This window comes from Manduca sexta, chromosome 24 (assembly GCF_014839805.1).
Source record: "Manduca sexta isolate Smith_Timp_Sample1 chromosome 24, JHU_Msex_v1.0, whole genome shotgun sequence".
NCBI classification, from domain to species: domain Eukaryota; kingdom Metazoa; phylum Arthropoda; class Insecta; order Lepidoptera; family Sphingidae; genus Manduca; species Manduca sexta.
In genome coordinates this window covers 17188439-17215247 of record NC_051138.1, presented here as the reverse complement: position 1 = coordinate 17215247, position 26809 = coordinate 17188439, and the positions used below count along the sequence as shown (strand labels likewise).

Sequence of the window (26809 nt, the reverse complement as noted above, 5' to 3'; positions counted from 1 at the left end):
GACCCGCTTTATTTCATAAATAAATTTAGTACTAATATACTAAATGATACTCACAAACATCACTAATATTCAAGTTTGAGGGTTCGCTGTCATTCTGCTCCGTGGTACCTAGGATTACGGCGGCGTCTGCAAACAAAACTATCATTAGTTCACCGAGTTATATTTATGGACCTCACATTTCAAAAGAGGTTCTCAATACTTTTTCATTCATATATTGCCCAGAAAGAAAGATCATATCTGGCCGAATCTACGTTGACTATTTGCAAACAATTAAGACGGAATTCCGTTGACAACAGTTCCGTTCAAGAGAAACAAGGTCTTAAAACACCATAGAAAATGTATTCACCAGTTTTGTAGCGGAAATGTAAAAAAATGTCTACCCGTTTCTCTAATAATTGCTATTTTGGTTAATTCTGCCTTCTAAGCAACTGACTGTAACGGAATCGTATATTATTCATACGATTGACACGATAATATAAGGTTTTACAATTACACAACATACAGCAAACAAATTGTTACAAATGGGTAGATATCTTTGTACATTTCTGGTTCAAGCTTAATTAACATAGTTAAAAAGGGAGTGTTTACCGCGACTAGCTTCCCTGCACCATCGAGAGCTAATTTTTTATCAGATAAAACTTATTCGAAGGATACAGTCACACAAATTTTAAATACCAGTAGCAGGTATTAGGTACTTAAATATTGCAAATATTCACTTCTATATTGATTAACGGTATAATTTTTGATAAATAACTTTATCTGGTGACAAAGCCACGACAATATTCTTTACAAAACAATTTCGTCGGTTGGAGACTATTTGGTATATGAAAAGATGGCGCAGCAAGGTTATAAACGCGATACACTCCTCAATATAAATAACCATCAACTATACACAGTAAGCGAAGAAGTAAGAAACAGATAGAAGGTAGACGTGCATGGAAGTGTTCACTGCTTAGTGTGTGCTCATATTAAGTATCGAGGTAAAAATTAAAAGCGTGAAATAACGAGGAAACATTGCGAATGGACACAATGGATGAAAACCAATAAAATTTAGATCGAAAAGATTCTGATAGAGCAATTAACCACTTACAATTTTATGTTTTCATTAACTTTTAGTATTCATTTAATGTACAGTTAATTTGCTTTATCTGGGAGTCATTCGATCATTAGCGTTTGAGCCAATTTATTTGATTTATTTTCACTCTTCGAGAGCCATGTATTCACAACGTTTTGCGAGTTCAGTACTTGGTTAATGCTTACATTGGTAGTGATTAGTTTTAGAAACGTCAAGAAGTTTCAACGATTAGCTCTAGAAACGTCAAGAAGTTTCAACGATTTAAGTGCAATAAGAGTTCATTATTTTGATGCCAATTTGGTTCTAAGCCCCGGTGAGACGCACGACGACTACTTATTGTAGAGATAACAGGAAAGACGTTTAATGGTAAGTAACTAATCTACGCCATTCATAAACGACTGTGGCAGTCTTTTTCAAACAGGCCGGCATAAATATATCAACTGGCGAAGGATACTCATCTCTTATCAGTACTAGACACTTTCTAGACCCCATTTCGCTTGCTATGAGATGCAAATTAAAATATAATTTTGTCTTGTCCGTAATAAAATATCAGCTACCCTCTGGTAAGCCACAAAAAACTATCACATTAGACTGGGCGCGAGTTACTCAAAATTAACATAATTATTCGAGGAAAATTTAGATTATTCTATAGAGAAATAACCGATAATTACTCAGCTCTGAAGTGCCTATCCGGTAACCTCAAAAACTGATCGTTATGAATTTCGATGAGACTTTCACCGTCATTACGGGCTATAGTCGCTTGCTAGCGGCACGCACTCACGTAACTCTAGTAATTGTAATGTTTCGGGGTAGGCAGGACAATTGGACAGCATTATGCCAGTTTACTAGATTTGTTTTCTAATCCCAGAACAATATTTGTAGGAGCTGGCGTCAAGACTATACTACTATAGTTATATAAGTAATTTTAATTGTTACTTATAAATAATAATTATTATGCTTATAGATTGTTTTGGCGCATCATAAGTGCAACTTTGTTCGCCTACGTGATAAAGTTTTTTTTTTTTTAAATGTGGCTAGTTCGCTAAATAAATTCGGTAGCACATCACCTCTCTTAGTAATAGGCGTTACTAACCTACAACTTCGCTCATATACTGGATGTTATTAATGAATGGTTATAGCATAATTAATGATCCCACATCTGCCTTCCATCACATTATATGCGGACGGCAAGTTCTGGTGGTTTCGAATCATTTGTAAACTGTTCGTAAGATGCGGTGGTTTAGTAAATCAACACGTTTTTAAGTGTTTTATGTCAGTCAGTGACGCAAGCTACGCGCCGGGCAGCTTAATTTACCGACCCTATTATATGACTCGAATTTTCTATTATATAAAACTATTATGAATTTCTTATTATATATTATACAAGGTAATTTTTACATTGCGTTACTAAATGAAACCACAGGCTTATCTACTCGAAAACAACACTCTATAATAACGCCGCGGTAACGTCGTTCTATTGCATGCGTGGTATGAAATTGCTATGAGGTCCGGAGTTTGGAATCCAGGTGGGGCAGAGTTATAATCAGTTTTACTGCTATCATCAGAGTGTTGAATTTGTGCTCGATATGGCGATATGCCCCTCAATCATGGGATGGAACACACGTTGCAGGTGGGTGGCCAGGTTACAGCTCTGCCTACCCCTTCGGGGATAAAGGAGTGACGTGTATTTGTATGCATGTAGATTCAAGATTGCATAATTTATTGGTTTACTAAATCTACAGTTTATAAAAGATTCGTTATTGATTAGAATTATGATGAAAACTGTAACGTCCATGAGGAATTTAGACGTCATATTGACGACCATCTAGATTCAAGAATCTAAAAACGTAGGGGCAACATAATAATTGCAAAAGTTGCGTTTTTTCCTCAACATTTTGAATAAGTAGTTTTTGCCTGCGGCTTCGCCCGCGCGACGGTCTTTCCCGGGACAATCCCGCTATATATTTTACCGGGATAGAAAGAAGTCTATAACCCTCCCAGGGTCTTAAACTATCTCCATTCCAAATTTCATAATAATCGAATACATACAGACAAAATCAATAACATACAGACGGACAGAATTGTTTTATAATATGTATGGATTTGTCTTGATAGGTCAAATATTGTTTACATAGTACAAGTCAAACATAATAAGATAACTGATTCTAAAACGAATAAAATATTAATTAAACTTATCTGCAGCATTCATTTGATTACTGTAGGCATTTAGTTTAATTCTTAGCCAGATTGACATCATATTGTTGTTTATTGATTATAATTTTATTATTACTTCCGGTTGTAGCTATTTTTCTCATGAATTTTCGTTCGAATCCCGAGTCGAGCCAAAATAATAGTAACTGGGTTTGTCTATCTTAAAAATTACTCGCAGCTCGGAGTCAAGAAGTTGGCGTTATGATACACCTGTGCTTTGGAACGCACGTAAAGCTGTTGGTCCTGCACCTGATCTCTCTCCGGTCATGTCGGATTACGGTCTCACCGGATTAAGAAAGTGAAGGAATAGAGAGTGCACCTGTGTATTACGCACACACTTGTGCACTATAATATCTCCTGCTTACTTGGCTGATTTCCGTTGAGATTGGCCGCCGTCGCCGAAATACGGTTAGGAAGGAATCATCAATCAATCACTTTTCTCACAGGAGTCTACAAAGTTCGATTTTCTAGGTTTAGAACGACTACTCTTCACAATAGAAGACGAATTCTTGATCTGTACCTTCTTTATATACGTACTTATCTATATCTGTGCATTAAATGAAACATCAGAAACAGTTGTTTTTAACCATTGAAAGAAAAATAATAAGTAAAAGAAAGGGGATGACTAAAGAAGACTAATAGTACCTACACAAATCTGCGATTTCTAGAATTCTTTTCTGCTTGTTTGTTTGTTGGCGCACATTTTCGATATTTTTGAATGGGTTTTCATATATTTTTCATAGACGGACAGAGTATATTTAGAAGCAGAATACAGGATATAAAATCGGATGTCGGAAATAGGTTGCATCTATCATATTAAGATATTTGCAATTCGCTTAAGACTTACTACAATTCTAAATCGCGGGCGGAGCTGCTGCCAGTAAGCTATTTATGAATAAAGCACAATACAGCCGTTTGCTTCAAAATATCCTTAGAAGTCCCCAATCTTAGTCGAACACAAAGTTACTAGTTTTGCGAAAATTGCAAGAGTTGCGCCCCTTCCTAAACCTTTGTGGATAAAGGTGAATGAAATAGCAACAACCAGAGTGCAGTTCTGCTACTGACTAACCTTTCATAGTCATTTTTTATTACATATATTATATCTTTACAATACTATGAACGCTATGTCTACCTAGTATACGTAGCACACATATCAGATGTACCTTATTTTTATGTTGCATTAGATCGTATTTTGTTACAAACAATATTAGTGTACTTTATGAATAAACTAACTTTTTCTGGTGACTTCGCTCGCCTATAAGTTCCCCAGAATAAAATGTAGCCTAGATTCGTCCCAGGATTTCAAACTCACACCAAAATTTAATCGAAAACCGTTCGCTAGTGTTCAGTTTATCGCGTTCAGACAGGCTTGGCGGGGCTGTGTTTTATAATATGTAAGGATAACAATCCAATACTCTATAGAACAAGAAACCAATCGTAATAACTTCTAAGTGGACTCTACATACAAATTATAGATTCTTGACCTAAATATAATTGACACACTAAATATAACATTCAGTGCGAGCGATGTCCGAAATGCGTCGAGAGGTCGATCACCTCCACACTTGCCGATCGGTGAAAGTGGCACGTATACAGTAAATAATGTTTATTTTGCTGTCTGAGACCGGGGAATCCCCAGTGGCAATGCGGAACGAGGAACTGGCCACCAAAATTCGGAATTGTCACCGATGGCTGATCGGCGTATTGCTCTAGACAACATGGCAGTGAATCATGCTCAACGATTAGTTTTCAAGTCAAGCAGTAGTTAATAGATTTAAAATTATATCATTGTGTTTTTGTGGTAATAGTGTATTCTTAATTATGTCTACTAACGTTGCGTTACCCCGGTCTAACATTTGAGTGTATTGCCTGACCAGGAAAATAAAAGACCTGGTTTGGAAGCACCACTATTGTTCTGTCGTTTTGAAGCTTTAATAATACAATTAGTTACTTTAAGTTCCTGGTTAGGCTACATCAGTTGACTCGCTGTGCATGCGTTCACTGGTAGAGCCGTGCTATGATTATAAACATTGTTCTGTAGTATAAATGAACCGGTTCGACCTGAATACTGCACCGTATCAGAGAAAATAACGTGTGGTGACAGCTTCTTGTGTCGTTTCGTGTAAGTGTTTCTGAAGGCACAAACATCCTCCTAACTTTTCTAAATTATAATTCTTTCGGTATTATGGGTCTTTAAAGGTTGCGATCACTTGTACAGGGACTCATTGTATCGTTTGTCGAACTTACAAAAAACATATAGTCGTGTACAAAGCATATCCAGTACCCTCCTGCATTTCAACAGAAGAGAGACACACTAGTTTTCTGTATGTCTATTAATAATCGCTGCACGGTACAAATTAGTCTTAGAATCATGTACTGCCATCTATGGCGCTAAGGCATGTGCATTATGAAGTATAATATACATAAATCTGCGTGTACACATTTACATTCGCGGCTCGTGGTCGCCGAGACGTACTACATCAAATGGTAAATTTAGATCTAGCCAGTAAGCAGGCGAGTACATTGTTTCTTGCCTGTCAATATGACTACTGCTAAACAGTAGTGTTCAGTGCAATATTTTTGTTGTTTGGGGTTATCGGGCATTCCAGTTTAAGGATAACAATATTAAAAAGCGCAAGCTTGTTAAAATTCGTAGGTAACAGTTACTAACTATTAAATCGTCGCGTTGATGACACTTGACACAGTTTGAACATAATTAAATATTATCAATAATGCGAGTGCGTCAGTGGCTCGTACATATTTTACCACAAAACTTTAATCTGAGCTTTTTTGATTCGCATGTCTTTAAATTCTATTAATAGTCAATACACATAGTAGTTGGGTGTTAGAGTAAATAAACCGAACTTAGCACACAGCACTGACTTTTCGAAGTTATGTGTGTATTGTTGGTTTAATATCGCTCGCTTTAATTGTGAAGAAAAACATCAAGAGCAAACCTACATACCTGAAAATTCTCTATAAGAACTTCGAAGGTACATACGTGAAGCCTACCAACTAGTACCAGGAGAGCGTGGTGGACTTAGGCCATACCCTCTCAAAAGAGACGTTCCCGGCAGGCGGAGAGTATATCCGCCCTGTGGAATGGGGGCGTTTGGAGAATTGGTATCCCCTGTCTGTCGTAAGAGGCGACTAATAGGGGCCATGAAGGGAGTCGTCGGCGGGCAGCAGGGGGCTGTCCGCCCTAGTGCATTTCTGTGCATTTTTGCACATTTGTCGGTTGACCCCCGGGATGGACGGCAGTGTGTAGTTGGCCTCACGCTGCCCCCCCCCCCCCCATAGGAGACGGGCCGTAAGACGGCACCGCGCAGGGGCGGCTGCGGTCGCAGACTAGACACTTCAACGTCAGAGGAAACCCGCAGCCGTCCCTAATGCGCCGAAGAGGGTCACCGCGGAGTTTTAGCTGGTAGGCCGTGCATAGGTTAAGTTGTATATAGGGTTAGGGACTCGACCCGGCGGTCGCCTGAAGGTCACCATCAAATCCGGGCGGCTCAACGCCGGGCCGTAAGGCACGGTTACCCCAGCATAACCGCTCAGTCGCCCCCACGAAGGCTGGGCGGTAGTAATAAGGCACTTTCTCCGCGAAAACAAAAAAGCGGAGAGTATATATTACCGGGCTAGTATATTTATTATAACTGGTACTGTCTGAGCAAGGCATTGGCAAGTTGAACAGCAGCCAGCATAACTGAGCCTCGATTCTGGTAAATTCAGATTTGCATATTATAATTTCATGTCCGCTTGTGTAATGTGAGTTTAAAACCTTCAACTTTCTTACAAAGTAAAATGAAAATCTTACTAGGTTTACTTGTTTTAGTCACCGCTTCTTTCGTCTGGAATTCGTTTTATTTCAAATATTTATAAGGGCCTATATACTTTTTCTGGTTTACATGGCGCATAAATATTGTGGTAGGGTAATATTAAAAAAAAATATAAAGGATGCACAATGTCATCAAGGATGTTATTGCATTGTCCTTACGATGTGGGCGCGCAAGAGATAGTAACATTCTCTCATAATGCATCCACTGCTGGTTTCACTAATATTGGAATATCAATGGTTGCCTCATTTTAAGCAATATACATTATTGTTTAAACGTAAAGGTTTTATTTGTGTATAACAAAAAAGTACTTATTATGCACATTATTATATAAAATACAGCAAATATAAGTCTGTCTTATGTCTTATTTACATTTTATTTGTTAAAATGCTAAATATATAGAAGGAGCACAAGTATCGCCAAACTGTTGATTAAAATAAAAAAGATCCAAATATCCTCGAGTAAAGAACAAAATTGTGCGACTCGATCCAACCGCAACTTAATATGATCCTATTTCTCTCATGGTGTTGTTCTATAAATAAACTATTATCGTTACGGAATTTCCTACATTAATTATTGTTTAAGGATATTCGGGAAGTTTCTCGAACAGAAACAGTAAATTAGGATTTAGTAATTATAAATAGAAAATCTGTTAAGGTGCTGTGCATTTTTGTTGACAAATTTATTATATAGCACAATGCACCGGACCATATAAAACTTTGCCAACTCTTTTTTGCCGAACTGACCTAATGTTGGTCGTTCGAAAAACTAGATCAACATCTACCTTAATTTTGCAATAAAACAATAATTGCTGTGGCCGGTTCCATCTACGCAGAATAAGCTCGGCATCAATTTCACAGTATCAGGTATAGCACTTCGAGGATATTTAGAAAACAGACAACGGGAAGTACTTCCGCATTCGGTCCACTAACATCCGGAACCGAAACAAATTTGGAAATCTCAGATGTAATTGCAACGGTTTAAAATGTATACTCGTTAGCATGAAATTAAGTCTTGGGACACCATTTCAATATGTGTGTGATGGAAGGCATGACATGAAAATTTCTTTGATTGCACCAGAGTGTCGCAAGCTGGGATCAATAGTAGTGCCAATAAACAAATAACACAAGATTTTACAAAAACAAATTGTTTCTAAAACCATGCTGAATCCGACACAACAAAAAAATAACTCACCATAACCATTTCCTGGCACATATGATTTTGGTGACATATAATGATTAGTTTTTGTTAACGACAGTCCACTATAGTTCCCGCCGCATAACGTCACAAACATTTTTATTCGCAAATATTTTAATATTTAAATCTAATTTAAAAATTTAACTCTATACAAGCAAGAAAATAATCACATCGCTATTCACTGTAATGTTTGTTTAAACTGGTCCGTCCCCGGACGCCTGTGATATCGTTGTATACGGGCTCCATTGGCCGAGACAAAAACATGATAAGAGTAGGTTTTCCATACCGTAATTATTACAATACGATAACACGAGTCGAGAGATATAAAATATTGTTTATTTAACACCACATTAGTTCAGCGGTAGTAGTTATTGTGAAACCGGTTAGCAAGTTTGTTTTCATTGTACAAACCGGCCAATGGAAACACAGGTTACTATAAAATTCTGGGAGGGGGTACAGTTGTATACATATTTTTAGCACTTACCTATTGGATTAGCTAATTCTAGTATTTACTTGTAAAAAAAATAAGGTCATATATTCAAAATTATTATTATAAAGATGTCATCTACCCCTTCATAGTGTATCTCAAGTAAAGTTTGTAAATGTAAATGTTCACGTATTATGATAATCTTTAAAACCACTAAACCGATATCTAAAATTCCTTCAATAATCAGAACGTTTATGCCTGGGAATCTAGACTACTTTTTAGCCCAGGACTCTAGCACTGGCGGAGGTGCGGGTGCTATTCCGAGATAAAGGCCGTTTATCGATGTAAATTGTCTTGAATAATAAGCAGAATACATTGAAAATGAAGTTGATAACTAGGACAGTTGTATATATTTTTTTTTCGTCTAATTGTTTAATTTATTGTTTCTTTAATTATTTTTAGATTATGCGTTACTATCTATCTACCAAATTAATTTTTTTGATGATATGAATGTTTGAATTACCTACGCATAGTAGGCAAGACAAGATTTATCCGCTGTCTTAGTTTAAGTTTCCGTCAAATTGACCGCGATATGTTAATTCAGATTGTTGCCTCGGGTTCCGTTTCGGGAAATTTCAAACTTCGCCACTTGTAGTGTTTGTATCTATTTAATAGATACCAACGAAAAATGTGTCAATATCCGAAAGAGGACCTGATACAACATTTACCTAGGTACTAAGACTCATCAATGCGGTCTGAAAATCGTCATGAATTATTAAATATTAAATAAATTACGAAAGGGAAGCCGACATGAATCGGGTTATATGGACACTTCACCACTGATAGATAATACTATACATTATATTATGTACACCAGTAGCTGGGGTGGCCGTCAATCGGGAGCGACACTGTGTTGGGACTTAAAACTGGCGCCTGCGCATGGACCTGGGTGTAGTAGTGAGCCAGAGTTATAATTATTAGTGTCTTTGTTGTGAACACAACATTCACAAAGACAAGTAGACATTACACCACTAATGTAGACCTTTCATATTGATATGCTTTTGAACTTTCAAATTACTATAAAAACAACGCAAATTTAAAAACATAAACAGCTCACATTTATTGATGATCTAATATTTTAATTTATAATGTGATTATTGTACTGAATTAATTATAATTAATGTATTGTTGAGATCTTACTATACCTATTCAACATACATATTATAATCAGTTTTGTGTTTTAACCAAAAAAGGAGATTTTGTGTTTGACTGTGTATTCTTTTTTTTATTTACCTATTTGAATTAAATCATTTTCAATGTAAACGAAAACTAACTATAAAAATATTATGAAGATAGAGAAAATCAGTGAGTAGTTAGTTAAAACAATCAACCAGTAAAGCGTAAAAAGCATTGTGCAGTATCGGCACATTGATGAAAACGATGAAAGGGGGTCAAATTAGTTACTTTAATTTTAATTCGAAATTACATTTTACTAATGCATTTATTTCTACCCTTCCTGTGTAACATGTTAAGTTTTGGATGTATATGTTACTTCGAATGCCTGAATTGTTTATACTTACTTTTCAAAGAAACTTTAAAAAAATATGGTTTATTGTTGGCTTCGCAGAGCCTTGTTTGTTAATAAGCAGTCACGGGAACTTCACTTATATCACGAATATATTTCCCACTTCAATAATGTCCTATTTATTAAATAAAAATCTCAATGGATATCCTTATACGAATTGAAAATATGCATAAATTATTAATTGAGCAAGACAACTTTTTACGCTAACGTGTACTCTTTACACGCCATATTTCCGTCTTCCTCACGCGCCGACCCATAGTTGCATAAACTGCGCGCGCGCACCTTTGCAATGGATTTTCCTCATTGACAACAAGAATTGCAGCCTGAACAAGTTTGGGATTTTATTTTACCATACATTTTTATTAATGATTATCGTATTATCCGGTTTATTGCCGGAGTTTGCTGCACAATTGCCTTTTTTAGACCAATAAATTCGTTTTTTAAGGAAAATCTAAATAGGGAAAATAATTTAAGGACTAATAATCTTAATTTATAATCAATTTTTATAGTACCTGTTGAAATGAGTCAACATAAATGCAATTTAGGCCTTGTATAATAGGAAAATGTTTACTCCACAAGATGTTTAACGCGCAAACGCTGTGGCCAGTGCAATTACTAAACTTTATGACCAACATCTTGGGAAGCTGAGCGCAGTTTAATGCAATGTTAAGTGTACACTGGCCTTGTTCGAGAAATGTAAACAAATATACACTAAAATATCAATTATTATTGCATTGCATCTAATAGACCACGCATAACGATGTTATTCCTGATAGTAAGTTATACCTGCTTTTAAGGACCACATTTACGACGTTTTAAGTAACACCCACCTTATGGTTGATTCTAAAAAATACCGTTGTATAGGAGTTATTGTTAACTATAAACCAATCCAAATAAGTCACCTGTAAGCAAGCCATAAAAACTTTATTCTGCTCAGTGCATTATAGTTATGGATCCCTTGGTAACGATTAAGATCGTTTGTAGGTATTGATCGTTACACCTTACGACATAGAAAGAGTTATAAAACAATTACTGAAATACACACACGCTCACGCCATTTACCCCTAAGAGGCTGTAGGGGGCGCAACTGTGGAACCCATTTTGCGCTGTGCGTATTCCGTTCCATGACGTGATAGGGAGCGAGTCTGTCGCCATATCGGGCACAAATTCCAAATTTCGGGCTGATAATGAGTCGAAAAACCAAATAATACTTTCCCCGAACCGGGGATCCAACAAGAAAGGTCAGCGCTGTAGTCGTTCCGTAATACAACTACGCATAATATACCTATACGTAATTACTAAAATAATATGTAAATATTTGTATTCATTCTTGAATATAGAAGTGTTGCTATGCTTAATATGTAGAAATGCTGGTAAAACCCAGATTTTGGAAAGTGACTTTCCCCATGGCCAAGACGAATTTGGCAACAGTAATTGGCATAAAAGGTGTAAGTAATACAGCACTTATTTGTTGGTTTGATACAATCTCTACTAATAATATTTTTGAAATTTCCTTTTTGAATTACGAGATGATCTAGCCGTTCGCCTAATGGTCAGCGATACGACTGCCCATAAGTTATGTTCCCACTGATTTAGATACTTTTCAAGAGCCTGTGGACGAATACTAACAAAGAAGAGAGTCTATACAGCCTATTCAGATGTATTCGTTAATCGTAATTCAGTCATATTTATTTGGCGAATAAATCGCCAATCTAAATAAGGCATTAGATTTCAGACGACAGCGCTAACTGGCAAATCTCGCCAGCTCAACACTTCAACAATAGTCTACTGATATTAAAATGTCATTGTACTTCCCATCAGGTGTTAATAAAAAACCGGCTTACGATGTTGGAAATAATAGTATGGAAACCCATATGACATTGGAATAGTAATTTTAATGTGTGTATTTTTTGTACGACGTGTGCCAGTTTCATTTCCTGATATTACAAGGACGCAAAAAACCTTAGCTGACATTTAACGTATATACGCAGATTGTAGCTATTATTAGTGCGCAGGTTCGGTGCTCCGTTCAGGATTTTACAGATAGCCGAAACAAGAACAAGTCTCCTAGTGGTAAGTGATCACTGTCTCTCCCTACAATAGTAAAAAAATCTAATTAAACCTTCTTGTATATTGCTCGTGGTTCCGTTCATGCGAATTTTTTTACCAGAATGAAAGTCCATTGTATATGTATGTTTCCGGCATCAAAAGAAGGCTATGTGTTAATGCAGTATATGATTTATTTGTTCGTACTTTCGCCGTCGTCTAACAGTATACCAAAGAAACAGACTACTGGAATCATACTACTCCTAACAAACATGCAAATACCTTTATACCTAAAACAATATTATACATCGATGTATGTGCATGTATAAATAAGAGAGCAGTACATTTCCGATCAGTTTAAAATACTCAACATGTCGAACCGCCTCAACCAGTTTACGCGAACGCATTGTGTAGAAGTGTAATAAAAAAAAATGGCACGCGGTACTGTCCCTACAACTTGCTTTGTCATTCTGAACTTGCAGACAGGTGAACTTTCGTTTTCTTTTTAGTTACTACTTACTATATAGTTACCTCGCTTTTTGTTTTAATAGCAGCGTATGCTGGCAGGGATTTTCAGGCTTCGATTATAGATCGGCTAATACTGTGGGTTTTGTTCTGTATTGCTCTGGCTCTACTAGAAGGAATGACACAGTACTAAAAAACAAAGCCTAATCATCTTTGTACTCTACTAAAGATACATTTTCGCGGAGCCCCGCTTACGAATTATGGATCCCCTTTGGGAATCAATGGTGTATACTAATAAAATAGTACATCACTCCCGAAAACTTGTTAAAAGCTACGCGTAAAATTAATTTATCATTATTGTATGTCTCAGCAACCAATAATAATTATAGGTCAAAAGGTCCCTGTGATAGAAGTCGGCGTGCTGTCAATAATTTTATCATAATTAGGGAAAATAAACTAATTACTTAACTGTTTATAAGATTGTTCTTAAAGGTCCGCCTTCGTAAATGCCTATTTTCAATCAATTTATATCAAGGGTTGAAATTGTTTGTCAGTTTTTTCTCCGTATCAAGGTATCTAATACCTTTTAAGTTGAGAAAAATTGGGCCGCGGTTTTTGAATTCCACGTCGAACTATAAAATTTTGGTAAATTATATTAGAAAGAGAACATTTCCCATAGTCGTTTTAGGACTTGTATTTCTAAACAAGGCGGCATGGGGGTATTCCAAACATAATATAGGTGTGAACGAATTAACTATTCGTACTATCAGTAGTGATATTGTTCGTACGAAAATGAATAGCTTGTTTGTTAGAAATTACATAATATTGGGGTTACTATTTACATCTAATGATTATGTTATTAATATAAATATCACGGGGCGAATAAGAATGAAACTAGGCTCGCGATTATTATTTATTAAAGAAACAAATTACAGGCCGCCTATGGACCGAAATTAGTCACTTTATAAAGCTTGATTGCTGGCAACATTTCAAAATTTATTTAAATCACTGTAGCTTACCAGCGCCATCTATCTATACATTGTTTTCCAAGGGATACCAAACCTATGTATTAATCCTGGTCATGGTATACCCGTATGCCAAATTACATCCAAATCCGTTTGTTGCTGCTTTAAATTCAAACAAACATAGAAACATTTGCACTTACTTTCGCATTTACAATGTTAGTTAGAAGTAAGACAAATAAGATCAGATTTAGATGAAAGTAGTCAAGTACCCGTGCAATTAATCTGTTTTCCGTATCCACTACTAATTGATACCTGTTTACCCAATTCCAACTTCATAATACTACATAGACTGGCATTTATAACTTATTAATAAACCTAAGAGTACAAACAACTAAGCTTAAATATTGCGGTTCATTTTAACAAGGAGGAAACATATCTTTTCGGCGAGAACGATGTGTCACAGGACTAACAGACCTGAAGAGTTGGAATAACCATGTGAGCAGTGAATCCTAACCACAACCGATATCAAAGTTACGAGGCATTCATTCAGACCAGTATGTATTGTGTTACCAAAATTCCGTGAAATAATACTGTGGTAAGAGAATTTTATAACTATACAACTGCGGCGAAGAGTCCATACTTGAAACCTCTCGGCTTCCCTTTAGTTTTTTATATTAACTATTGAAAATTATTAAGTATATTAACTAACAATTAATTTATTTCAAGAAAAGTCATCTTTAAATAATGTTATAAATTTCATTTTTTATTGATCGACGTAAAATAGTTTATACAAATAGCAATAGATGGCGATGCTCCGCGCGCTTGCAATCTCTGATTTGAAATTTGCGCCATCGTGACCTACAGTTAAGGGTCACGCGAGGGAACCCGCTGTCCTCTTCGTACATCTACGCGTATTTGATATCTTTGTCTTATTTATCGATTCATTTCCATAAATTTTTCGTTAGCGGGTAAATACTAAGATGTTTTTATTACATAGATACGTTGTCCGAGCTCAATACTGGCAAGACGAACGTAAGGTAATTGCCCGACATTCACTTAGTCAACCTCCAACCACTGTCGCCGCTAGTCGGCTTACTAACTTTTGTATTTTTATAAATAAAATGCCTTCCTGTGTTTTTAGAACATGTAAAAATGTCAAATTATACTCCAACTGTGAATGAAAAAAAAAACGTTTCATTTCATACGTTAGTAATAAGTATACACTATTTAACTTATTTTTTAACTAATAAATGCATTTTATTCGACCGACATGGCGACGGAGCGGTCGATGCTCGGGTCCATTCGGACATACTCGGGCTCACTCGGCGCGTATCAATGCGAGCCGCTTGGGCTGTGACTATAGTAAATACTGCGCTGTTTTTATGTGCAATTTTGTTAGTGTATGACGCGTCTATTTGTAAAACGTCATTGGGTAAATGTGTAAGAAGTAACTCGAAATCTATTAACCGACCATGCACCATTGTCTGTTTGCGAAGTCTTCTTGAATTAGAAGAGTAAATTTGTATTATTGAAGTTCAACAACTCAAGTAAACAATTTCGGCGGTTGATTAGAAAACGTGAAATATAACAATAAATCAACATTTGTGTATAATGTGGTATTTATCTAGAGGTACATTTTTAACTAAAAGTTTTAATGAGATACTTCAAGAATCGCACCTACAATTCAGAAAACACGTTTAAATATTACTACTCAGGGTGACAAGCAGTCTGTATTTATTTTACAGTGCTATCATATTAACCTAAACCTAAATTAAAGATTAACAACAGCCTTTGTGTTCTACATTTAATTAATTCGGAACCCAAAAGACTGTCTGCTAGACTTCAAGACACTGTGAAGTCTAAAATTTAAAAAGTTGTATATTTGTAAAATTTAGGTAGATATTTTTACTTTGACTTTGCGGATGAACAACACCTTACTCCCCCCCCCGTGACCACGAAAGCTACAAAGTCTTCGAAACGTCGAGAGAAAACTAAAATGTAAAATGCGATAAAATCCGAAAATTTGTTTAATTTTAAAATCTGCAAAATAGGTTTATTTCAATTTTTAACATTCGCCTAAAGATGTATAAGAAATCATTATTATTTTTTAATTTAGGATTTCCCATCAGGGAGCAATGATTTAAATACATATCAACGAGTAGATAAGTTATCGACTAAATAAAGCTTTAATTCGTATGAATAAATCTTCCAATTAACAGGATTCACGATGAATTCCTTAAAATTGTAAAAGGCAGCATGATTACTCACTTTTCTTTATACGAGGATTGCGCACATGATATATTAAAAACTGTTCCGATTCAGTTTTTCTAGTAAAGATAGGGTAACAAGCTCGTGCTCTATTGACCTAGACCTAGACAGATCCGCTAACCTTAAAGACATCTTTATATAATAACTAGCTTTTGCTCGCGGCTCCGCCCGCGTTATAAAGTTTTTCAGGCTAAAGTTTCCCATTATAAAAGTAATAGTTTCCCGGGAGCCTATGTTCTTCCCTGGGTTTCAAACTGTCTCCATACCAAATTTCATCTTAATAAGTTGGGTAGTTTTTGAGTTTAACACGTTCAGGCAGACAAATTCAGCGGGGACTTTGTTTTATAATAAATTTTTGTATAACTTTTTAAGAGGAACAATCCCGTCATACATCATTGTTGCATAACTTTAACCGTTTACGCAGCGCACGCAACAGAAGCTCTCAAAAATATTATATTTTCCCCGTTTTTGCAACATGTTGAAACTGTTACTGCTCTGCTCCTATTGGTCATAGCGTGATGATATATAGCCTATAGCACTCCAGGAACAAAGGGCTATCCAACATAAAAATATTTTTTCAGTTCGAACCGATAGTTCCTGAGATTAGCCATTACTGAACCGCTCCTATTGGGTATAGCGTGATGATATATAGCCTATAGCACTCCACAAACAAAGGACTATTCAACACGAAAATAATTTTTCAGTTTGAATCGGTAGTTTCTGAGATTAGCCATTACTGCTCCGCTCCTATTGGGTATAGCGTGATGATATATAGCCTATAGCACTCCACGAACAAAAGGCTATCCAACGCAAAAAGAATTTTTCAGTTTGGACCGGTAGTTCCTGAGATTAGCCATTACTGATCCGCTCCTATTGGGTATAGCGTGATGATATATAGCCTATAGCACTCCACGAACAAAGGGCTATCCAACATAAAAATATTTTTTCAGTTCGAACCGATAGTTCCTGAGATTAGCCATTACTGAACCGCTCCTATTGGGTATAGCGTGATGATATATAGCCTATAGCACTCCACAAACAAAGGACTATTCAACACGAAAATAATTTTTCAGTTTGAATCGGTAGTTTCTGAGATTAGCCATTACTGCTCCGCTCCTATTGGGTATAGCGTGATGATATATAGCCTATAGCACTCCACGAACAAAAGGCTATCCAACGCAAAAATATTTTTCTGTTGGGACCGGTAGTTCCTGAGTTTAGCCATTACTGCTCCGCTCCTATTGGGTATAGCGTGATGATATATAGCCTATAGCACTCCACAAACAAAGGGCTATCCAACACGAAAAGAATTTTTCAGTTCGAACCGGTAATTCCTGAGATAAGACAATACTGCTCCGCTCCTATTGGGTATAGCGTGATGATATATAGCTTATAGCACTCCACGAACAAAGGGCTATCCAACACAAAAAGAATTTTTCAGTTCGAACCGGTAGTTCCTGAGATAAGATATTACTGCTCCGCTCCTATTGGGTATAGCGTGATGATATATAGCCTATAGCACTCCACGAACAAAGGGCTATCCAACGCAAAAAGAATTTTTCAGTTTGGACCGGTAGTTCCTGAGATTAGCGCGTTCAAACAAACAAACAAACAAACAAACAAACTCTTCAGCTTTATATAATAGTATAGAAGTATAGATAATATCAGCCCTGTATTATATACTTGCCCACTGCTGAGCACGGGCCTCCTCTACTACTGAGAGGGATTAGGCCTTAGTCCACCACGCTGGCCTAGTGCGGATTGGTAAACTTCACACACCTTCGAAATTCCTATAGAGAACTTCTCAGATATGCAGGTTTCCTCACGATGTTATCCTTCACCGTTAAAGCAAGCGATAATTCACAAAGAATACACCCATAATTTTTTAGAAAAGTCAGAGGTGTGTGCCCTTGGTATTTGAACCTGCGGACTTTCGTCTCGGCAGTCCGTTCCACAACCAACTAGGCTATCACTGCTTTTTTTGACATCTTTGCCTATCGTAAAAAAAGCATTGCACTTATACAAGGGGCTCGCCTTGTAAGGCCTTTTCTTTGTGACGTACAAAATTGGGGACCATTTTTTATCCCGCTGCCTGCCCTTCCTAGTCAAAATCCCTGCCGCACTGTCCATGGGAAATAACCTTCACCGTCCATAAACAATTAAACACGAAAGTATTACGGTCCAATATGGATGTGTTGCCGCCTTTAAAAAAAGAGGAATAAGAGTTGAAAAATAAGATGGGACGGATAATCTTGACGCATTTATTCAATGTTGAGTATGTGAAAGGTTTTCTCGTTTCCAGAAATATTTTTTTGGTTTCAACAATTTATTGGGGACTGTGTTTTTTGTTCGCCAGAGACTGCATTATAATTAAAAGTAGTAGTAAGTTTTTAATTTAGAACTTCGAAGCAATTGAGTCGAGAGTCGTTTAGCAACGTTTCATCAGAGCATCATGAGTCGTCGGACTTTTGCAGATCCCGAGAGATTTGAATTATCAATGAACAAACATAAACGATTAAATATTTTACGACAAAAGGCACAAGTCAGGAAGTTAATGGTTACAGATAAGCAACTCGAGCCGAGTGGCCACTTCATAAGTCTTATTGCAGCTGATAACGCCGAGGATAGTGCAAACAATATTAGCTAACTTATGAAATTAAAACTAAATACATTCACATACAGTACTATACCTTATCCATTTTCAAAGATACACACTTATTACTTGCAGTCGATTATAGGTACCCACATTTCGCCAACTATGTTAAGTCCCATGTAATAGGGGCGAATCTATCGTCGCTTACCGGTTATAAGGTATATATCTATACTAGCTTTTGCTCGCGGCTCCGCCCGCGTTATAAAGTTTTTCAGGCTAAAGTTTTCCGTTATATAAATAGCAGTTTCCCGGGAGCCTATGTTCTTCCCAGGGTCTCAAACTGTCTCCATACCAAATTTCATCTTAATACGTTAGGTAGTTTTTGAGTTTAACACGTTAAGGCAGACAGATGCAGCGGGGGACTTTGTTATATTATTTAGAACTTTTTAGTGAAACAATCCCGTCATACATCATTGTTGCATAACTTTAACCGTTTACGCAGCGCAGGCAACGGAAGCTCTCAAAACTCATAATTTTCCCCGTTTTTGCAACATGTTTCATTACTGCTCCGCTCCTATTGGTCATAGCATGATGATATATAGCCTATAGCACTCCAGGAACAAAGGGCTATCCAACACAAAAAGATTTTTTCAGTTCAAACCGGTAGTTCCTGAGATTAGCCATTACTGCTCCGCTCCTATTGGTCATAGCGTGATGATATATAGCTTATAGCGGTCCACAAATAAAGGGCTATCCAACACAAAACGAATTTTTCAGTTGAAACCGGTAGTTCCTGAGATTAGCCATTACTGCTCCGCTCCTATTGGGTATAGCGTGATGATATATAGCCTATAGCACTCCACGAATAAAGGGCTATCCAACGCAAAAAGAATTTTTCAGTTTGGACTGGTAGTTCCTGAGATTAGCCATTACTGCCCCGCTCCTATTGGGTATAGCGTGATGATATATAGCCTATAGCACTCCACGAACAAAGGGCTATCCAACGCAAAAAGAATTTTTCAGTTTGGACCGGTAGTTCCTGAGATTAGCCATTACTGCCCCGCTCCTATTGGGTATAGCGTGATGATATATAGCCTATAGCACTCCACGAACAAAGGGCTATCCAACGCAAAAAGAATTTTTCAGTTTGGACCGGTAGTTCCTGAGATTAGCGCGTTCAAACAAACAAACAAACAAACAAACAAACAAACAAACAAACTCTTCAGCTTTATATATCTATATTTCATTTTGTACATTATATTATATATGACATTATACATGTATACTACAAAAAGGAAGACCTGTGAAAACTGTATTAAAATTGGTTAATAAATGAGGCATTCACCCAAATTTCATATGTTGCAATGTGCAAGAATGAAGGTATTACTCTATCTCACTCTTTCGCACGAATCGTAAATCCTAATGACGTCACGTGCGCGTATTGCACCTCTTCTCGTTTTGACACATCTCTTCTACCAAAATTTAAATGCTTATGCTTACACTTTATTGATTTTTACCGAGTTTTAATCTATCTAGCTGTGTTAAAATTTACATGAAGTAAAAATCTGATAAATGTAACGAACAACAAAATATTCAAATACTTTATTCCAGACTTCGGGTGTATCATATGAGGTAGCGTCAGCGCTTTACGCCAATATTAAATAATTTACACAGTACAAATACACTACCGAGCGGACAAATAAAAAAGGGAGCAACTAAAGACACGTCTGATGATTATGCCACAATGGATAGCGGGTAGTGATGTGGTTAAAATAGTGAAAAGAAAAGGTTCAGTTCAATGTTTCGTAATGTTAATTCATACTTTCCTGGAGTTATGAGCGTGAATCAAAGTACCTATCTATTATATTCAATATTTCTCACGTACACCAATTGATTCATTACTTCACTTGTTAAAAAAATGGAATTATATTTTAAGTTGATTTATGAAATAAGTATAAAGCAGGTATGAAGTATTTTATTTATCATCATCATCATTTCGGTCTTTTGTTCGGTAAAATACTGTATTACGCATTTGAAGTAATATATTACAGCAGTGGTTATTACGTAATGTCCAATGCTGAACAATGGGCACTAGGCATAGTACTCCTTTGGCAACTAGAGGGTTAAACATTTTTCTAGTTTGTTTCCTCATATTGCCCTTCGCTATTAAAGTATTGACAAATCGACAAGCCTGAAGCGTAATAGAATATGCCATTGTTTTATTTTTTAAACCTAACATCAAATAAGAAACCCTGATACTGTAAAAGCAACTCAAAAGTTGGTTGAAAAATTATATAAATATTAATCCTTGGCAATACTATATCGCATTGAACAAGAGTAGGCATGTAGTACTTTGGGTTATTGCTTTCTTTCTTGCGTCCGCACCGCAATACTCGATGACGTCACGTGTAAAGTCGTGCATCTCTTTTCTGTTTTTGATAGATACACTTTCTACCTGATTTCAGACGCATATCTAATTTATTTTTGTACAGGTTTTGTTAATAATTCCCTGTGGTCACAGATTATTTATTATTATTATAAAAGTTACATCGTCCAGCAAATTTTTACGATATCCTATTTTCTATTTTAACGCCTTAAATTTGTGTTCCGTTTTGAAGGACCAAGGATTGAAATTAGTGTAAAAACTGGGAATTATGTGACCTAAAATACATATAATATTATAAAAAGAAAAGCAATGCAGTACAGGTCTTTGTAATATTTTTATGGTCACATGTATTTTTCTTCAGTTGTATAATAAAAAGTAGCAACTTACGTGGATCTAAACAGCAATACACATTTGCAACACACAGATCACACATTATAATGGAAGACATGCATTAATATGATAGCAGGACAGAAAACCCATAAACACAGGGCGGCAAATGTTAAAACCAACAGGAAACTGTTCCATTTCCTTATACTTACAACCACAATCCCCACCAGTATTGTTATAGTCATATTACTCATATTTTATGGTACACTAGTATTTTGTACATGGAAAATAAAGGTCAAACAGCTTGTCACATTTTGTTACACAACCATTTGTTTTTTATTATATACTTTTACTATTTATATGATATAAAATAATTGTGACTCCATTTACAATGGTATATGAGGCAATGATGATTTCGGATACTTTCTAGTCCTTTCTCAATGATACACTACTTAGGCCTATCTTATCCAACAATAATTTGTGATTTATTTTATGCTAAGAAATACTAATCTAATTAATTACATTATAGAGTAGCCATTGTTAACCTCTGCACTTGCCACTTTGATCTACACAATATGAAACTTATCATTAGTCTAAATGATTGTAGGTACGCATATTAACATTCTGTTGCATGGCGAGCAATCATCTGGCTGTGAAACTAACGACTAGAAGCAGTGATTTTGATAACCACAATAAGAAAATAGGTTTATATCAGTAAATAATTATAATTACTTTCAGTGTTGAAGTCTCTTATAGCCTATTCGGACAAAAGACGATTTGTATATGAGTGTAGTAACCATGTATTGTCAGGCTGTGATAAAATATGTAAATTAGTTATTTTTTGAACTGTTGACCGATTTTGAAATTTTTGGCACTAAAAATTAAAAGCTATATTCTTTTCAATTGCCATAGCTTACGGCTGAGTACAGGATCAGCTGATGGTAATAATTAGCTGATGATGCTATGATTAAAAACAAATGACATAGGTAACACAATACATGTACAAATACATACCTAATATAATATTTATTAACTTAATATTATAATCAAGTGGTAAATTATAGGCATTTTAAAAGTAAATGGGATATTTTATATAACTTTTAATAAGAAATTGCCCTATCATTTTCCATAATTACTAAAAATTTATTAAATAATATTTTGTTTTATAATTCATATAAGTTTCTCTTCTTGAAGATACCTTAAATTATTATACAACTAAAATTTTATATACTAAGTATCATTAACACCAAGCAAATTATGCATATAAATGTCATTCAACAAAAATAATGTAAGACTAACAATGTTCCAAGCCCATGTGATTATCAGAATAAATATAAAAATAGCATGCATACACATTTGGCATAAAGCTTATCACATAGAGGTCAGATTGGAAAACATTAAAAATTGTGTAATTGTGTCGTTTACAGCAGGTTGTAAGTAACATAATAAGTTCAAATTTATGTAAGCTGTAAACAATTTGAATAGATTAACTTTGTTTTACTGTAGTCAATGACATGGTAATGATGAGAAGATTATAAGATCGTAACTATCTAACAATAACATTATCAACACAATTTAAACCCTAAATCATAAGGCATTATGTGGCATATCACTGCACTCATCATCAGGTAATCGATGGTTAGTCTCAATAGTAATATTCCATATTTTGCTAGATGGGAATCCATTAATTATTTAATTGTTTTAGCTTTTAATATTTGGGTAAAGCTGGCATGTGGGTCATTCTCAATCACTTTATTAAATTTTGGTCCTATATTTAAAGATGAATACAAATATTGAATACTCATATAATTACTATTCTCTTTATTTTGAAAGTTATTTTTTACATTTTGATATGTATAAAAATTAATGTATATAAAATATTCTTAAAAATTTTACACCCTTTGATGGCTCGACTAAAGACTGTAGTTATGGACAGGGTGTGTAATAAGGTGGATAGGGTGGGATAAACACTGGTTATAACGAATTCGAAAATGAATTGAAATGATAAGAAATTAAAAATATAAAAGGCAATATTTACCACTTAATGTTTTTATATGACTTAACATCGAAAAATAATCTTATAAGTAGGGATAGCTCAGTGGTAAGTCGAACTGACTGCCAATATAAAGGTATCAGATTCAGTTCTAACAAGACACACTGAACTGCCGCTGATATCTCACTTCAGTACTGCTAATTATGTTGATTTTACAAACAATACTTTATGGAATAAATATTTGCATGGAACCACAATTTCTATCAGTCAAGTTGGAACAGTAATCATACTGGGATTAGGGATAAAAATAATCAAAATATTTTTACAGTAACAATTTGATTAAAAAAAATTGTCAAGTTAGGTATTTTTTCAGAAAGCAGCTAAGAAAATATAGTGAGTAAGAGACCTACACTACAAGCAAAAGATACCATACTCAAACACCATCATGAAAAATATTTTTATAAATGATATTATGCATACATATTTATGTACAATGTGAATAATTATGTTTCCTGGTACAATATAAAAACTACATGACTGTGATGATCATTAATACTAAGCCATTGCATTTATTTATATTGCATTTGCAACTCAAACTGGAATGATTTTTGTTTTTTTTAATATATTGCAATTAATTAAAGTGGACAAAGAAACTGGCATTCTGCCAATGGAAGTTGTGCATTGATAGTTTTAGTCTGAATGAGTCAAACAATAGTCTGGGTTATCATATGTTTAGTTGTTTATAGGAGCATTTGACTTTGTTTTTAAAATACATTATCTGTCATATGCTCTATAAAACTTCGAGGATTGTAATTTATTTATAACTTGGAAACACTTAATTGATAACAATTAGTATTTTGCAAGAAAACTTAAAGAAAAGAATTTTAAGAATATAATGAATTCACACAAATATAAAAAGAGAAGTATGAATTACATTTGCAGGGACATTTTTCCTTGTTGCTTATTTTGAACAAAATTTTGTATGTTTTAAATGAGTAATCAGCCCAGAATAAGGCAAAATAAAAATGAGCTAAAAAACAATATTGTAGCATTAACTAAACGCAAATTATAAGCAAGTATGTACAGTATGTACAGACAGCGTGCGGCCAACTTTAACGAGATATTTATAGACCGCCACTCATCTACCGAGTACCGACTACCGACACAGCCCATACAGAAAGCTTTATATAAAGTTGTGCTCCTACAGGATCGGCATCAACCGAGCGGGATTCTTACTGCGCGAACTATACACTAACCAAGTATTATAACGTGCATGTGCTAGGCGAAGGTGTCAATTTATCAAATGATCATAAACATGCAATTGTCACACTCAGTTTACCTCCGCCGACGTCCATCGCACTTTATTACGAATACGTCTCGCCGCGAGGCGCAGACACCTCACAGTGGCTCTTCCGCGCACGACAATATCAAAATACACATTTATTTTAACTTCGTCATAGCTCTAATAGTGTTTGAACACTTCGCAGTTTCAACAGGTGTCCGCAGTAAACTTCGTACGCACTAAACCTCACTTTAAACTTATCCCGGACTGTTAATTCGCAAACACACTCGTTCTACTTCACAAACCGTATACTAAAAACGTACCTCCAGCGTAAATGATCCTATTATAATAACTGTCTCTTCGCTCTCGCTCGTCCGAGGAACTAGTTATCAAGGTCTCTTCTCGATCGCTGCGTTCAGTTCCAAGAAACAACACAGGTTATGTACGTTGAGAACTGTCACACTGTTTATTTCACTGTATAAATCACAACACGCTTAAATTACTCGCTACAGTTGGATAAAATTATTTCGAATGGATTAAATAATGTAGTAAAGTTGCACTGACTCTCGACCGAGTGAATGTTCAAAAATACTAATGATAAAACACGGCTGTGTGCATGAACACGCGACGTCACACAAGCAACAACTGACCTGCGATTGGTAACGACAGGTCACGTGTGTAATCGCCCTGACGTCTACCGACACAGCGCATGCGCGCAGTGAATTCAAAACTTTTTCCGTGAGTGCGAGTGAGATGATGATAGGTGCTCGCTTCAAGACTCGTCTCGCACATCAGTATAGCGCGTTTCCCGCCAAATATAATTATATATTTCATTCAGGCATAAATTATGTACCGCAAATATACTATACAATATAATCAAAGGAATAACATTAAAATATGTATGTTTATTTTCAAATACGGTTTTGCCACTAAACAAACTAAACATAATGCCAATATTATTTACACATTGGGCTACCATAAGATATGCTTGGATTTATAATAAAAAATATTTATGCTAATCTATTGTTAAGCCAATTTTGAAAGTATAAAAATCTGTAAAAACATTAAATAATATTAAATTTATTAATTTCCTGGTTAATGGTATATTTAATATGAAGTGGTAGGGATAAGCGCGGTTGAGTGGTGAATAACGATAAAAAACAGTAATGTTAATTAATCTCTTTCCCTTATATAATTTTTGAGTACACAAGTCACAAAATCACTTAATCTACTGGCAATTTCGACTTTAATTTTAAACTGTATATCCAAACAAAAGTGATTAATTTCATTGAATTAAATATAGATTTTACGTGCACATTAATAAAATATCTTCCAAGTCCAAAAGGCAAAAAAGGCTAAAAATATAATTTGTCTATGAGTCATCGAAGCTGTAAGGGTCTACGCATCAGGCATTTTAGGGCAGAACGAGCGTGGGTGGTACTTTCGGGGTAAATATTTCAGTAGATTCGTAGTGATGAGTCACCGCGTCACGGGCTATTATAATAGGATTTCTATAAGACAGGATAGGAATACCAAGGTCTTATGAGACTCAAATTTGACTGCACAGGCTGCAATTTGCTACCATGACATAGCGTCAGGAAATCCACATTAAGTATATGTATTTTATGGGGCACTGCGGTGACGGTTGTTTCAGTTTATAATTTCGAATTTCAAATAAAAACAGATATTCTTGAGTCATTATGAAGATAAGAAAAACCATCTCATAGCCATGACTTGAATTGATAAAAATGTACCAAGAAAATGTATTAAAAAACAAAACTAGAAATGAATTTCTGTTTTAAAATAATTAATAGCCTAAAAATTCTCCTTGATAAAGTCTTGTTATGACCGGTGCTAGACCTTAGAGCTGCAGTCAATTTCCCAATAATAAACATATAACAAAAAATATATATAGGTAAGTATGTAGCTTTTAAGTTTGTAAGTACCTATTCATGATTCTCTAAATGAGTATTGGTTGTACGGCACAATGACTTTCGCCACAAAAACCAAGAACAGGATTTAAAAACCAAAACCATATAAAACTAAAAACTGTACAGCCATAATCTCTGAGCCTAATCGTCGCGCCGCGCCGTGCCAGAATAGAAAAAAGTTATGAATGACAAAATCGCGAGTGAGTCATAGGCACCAGGGCACGC

The 26809-nt window shown here is 35.5% G+C and overlaps 1 protein-coding gene across 1 annotated transcript in view; it reads right to left on the bottom strand.

Annotated features, from left to right (window-relative positions):
- LOC115450820 (embryonic polarity protein dorsal) overlaps positions 1 to 25313 on the bottom strand; it is a 54277-nt gene extending 28964 nt beyond the window's left edge. The window contains 2 exon segments of the mRNA XM_037442251.1: positions 55 to 126; positions 24711 to 25313. Of these exon segments, the coding sequence (XP_037298148.1) occupies positions 55 to 126; positions 24711 to 24726 (88 nt within the window). The 5' untranslated portion in view covers positions 24727 to 25313.
- Between the last annotated feature and the right edge of the window lie 1496 nt (positions 25314 to 26809).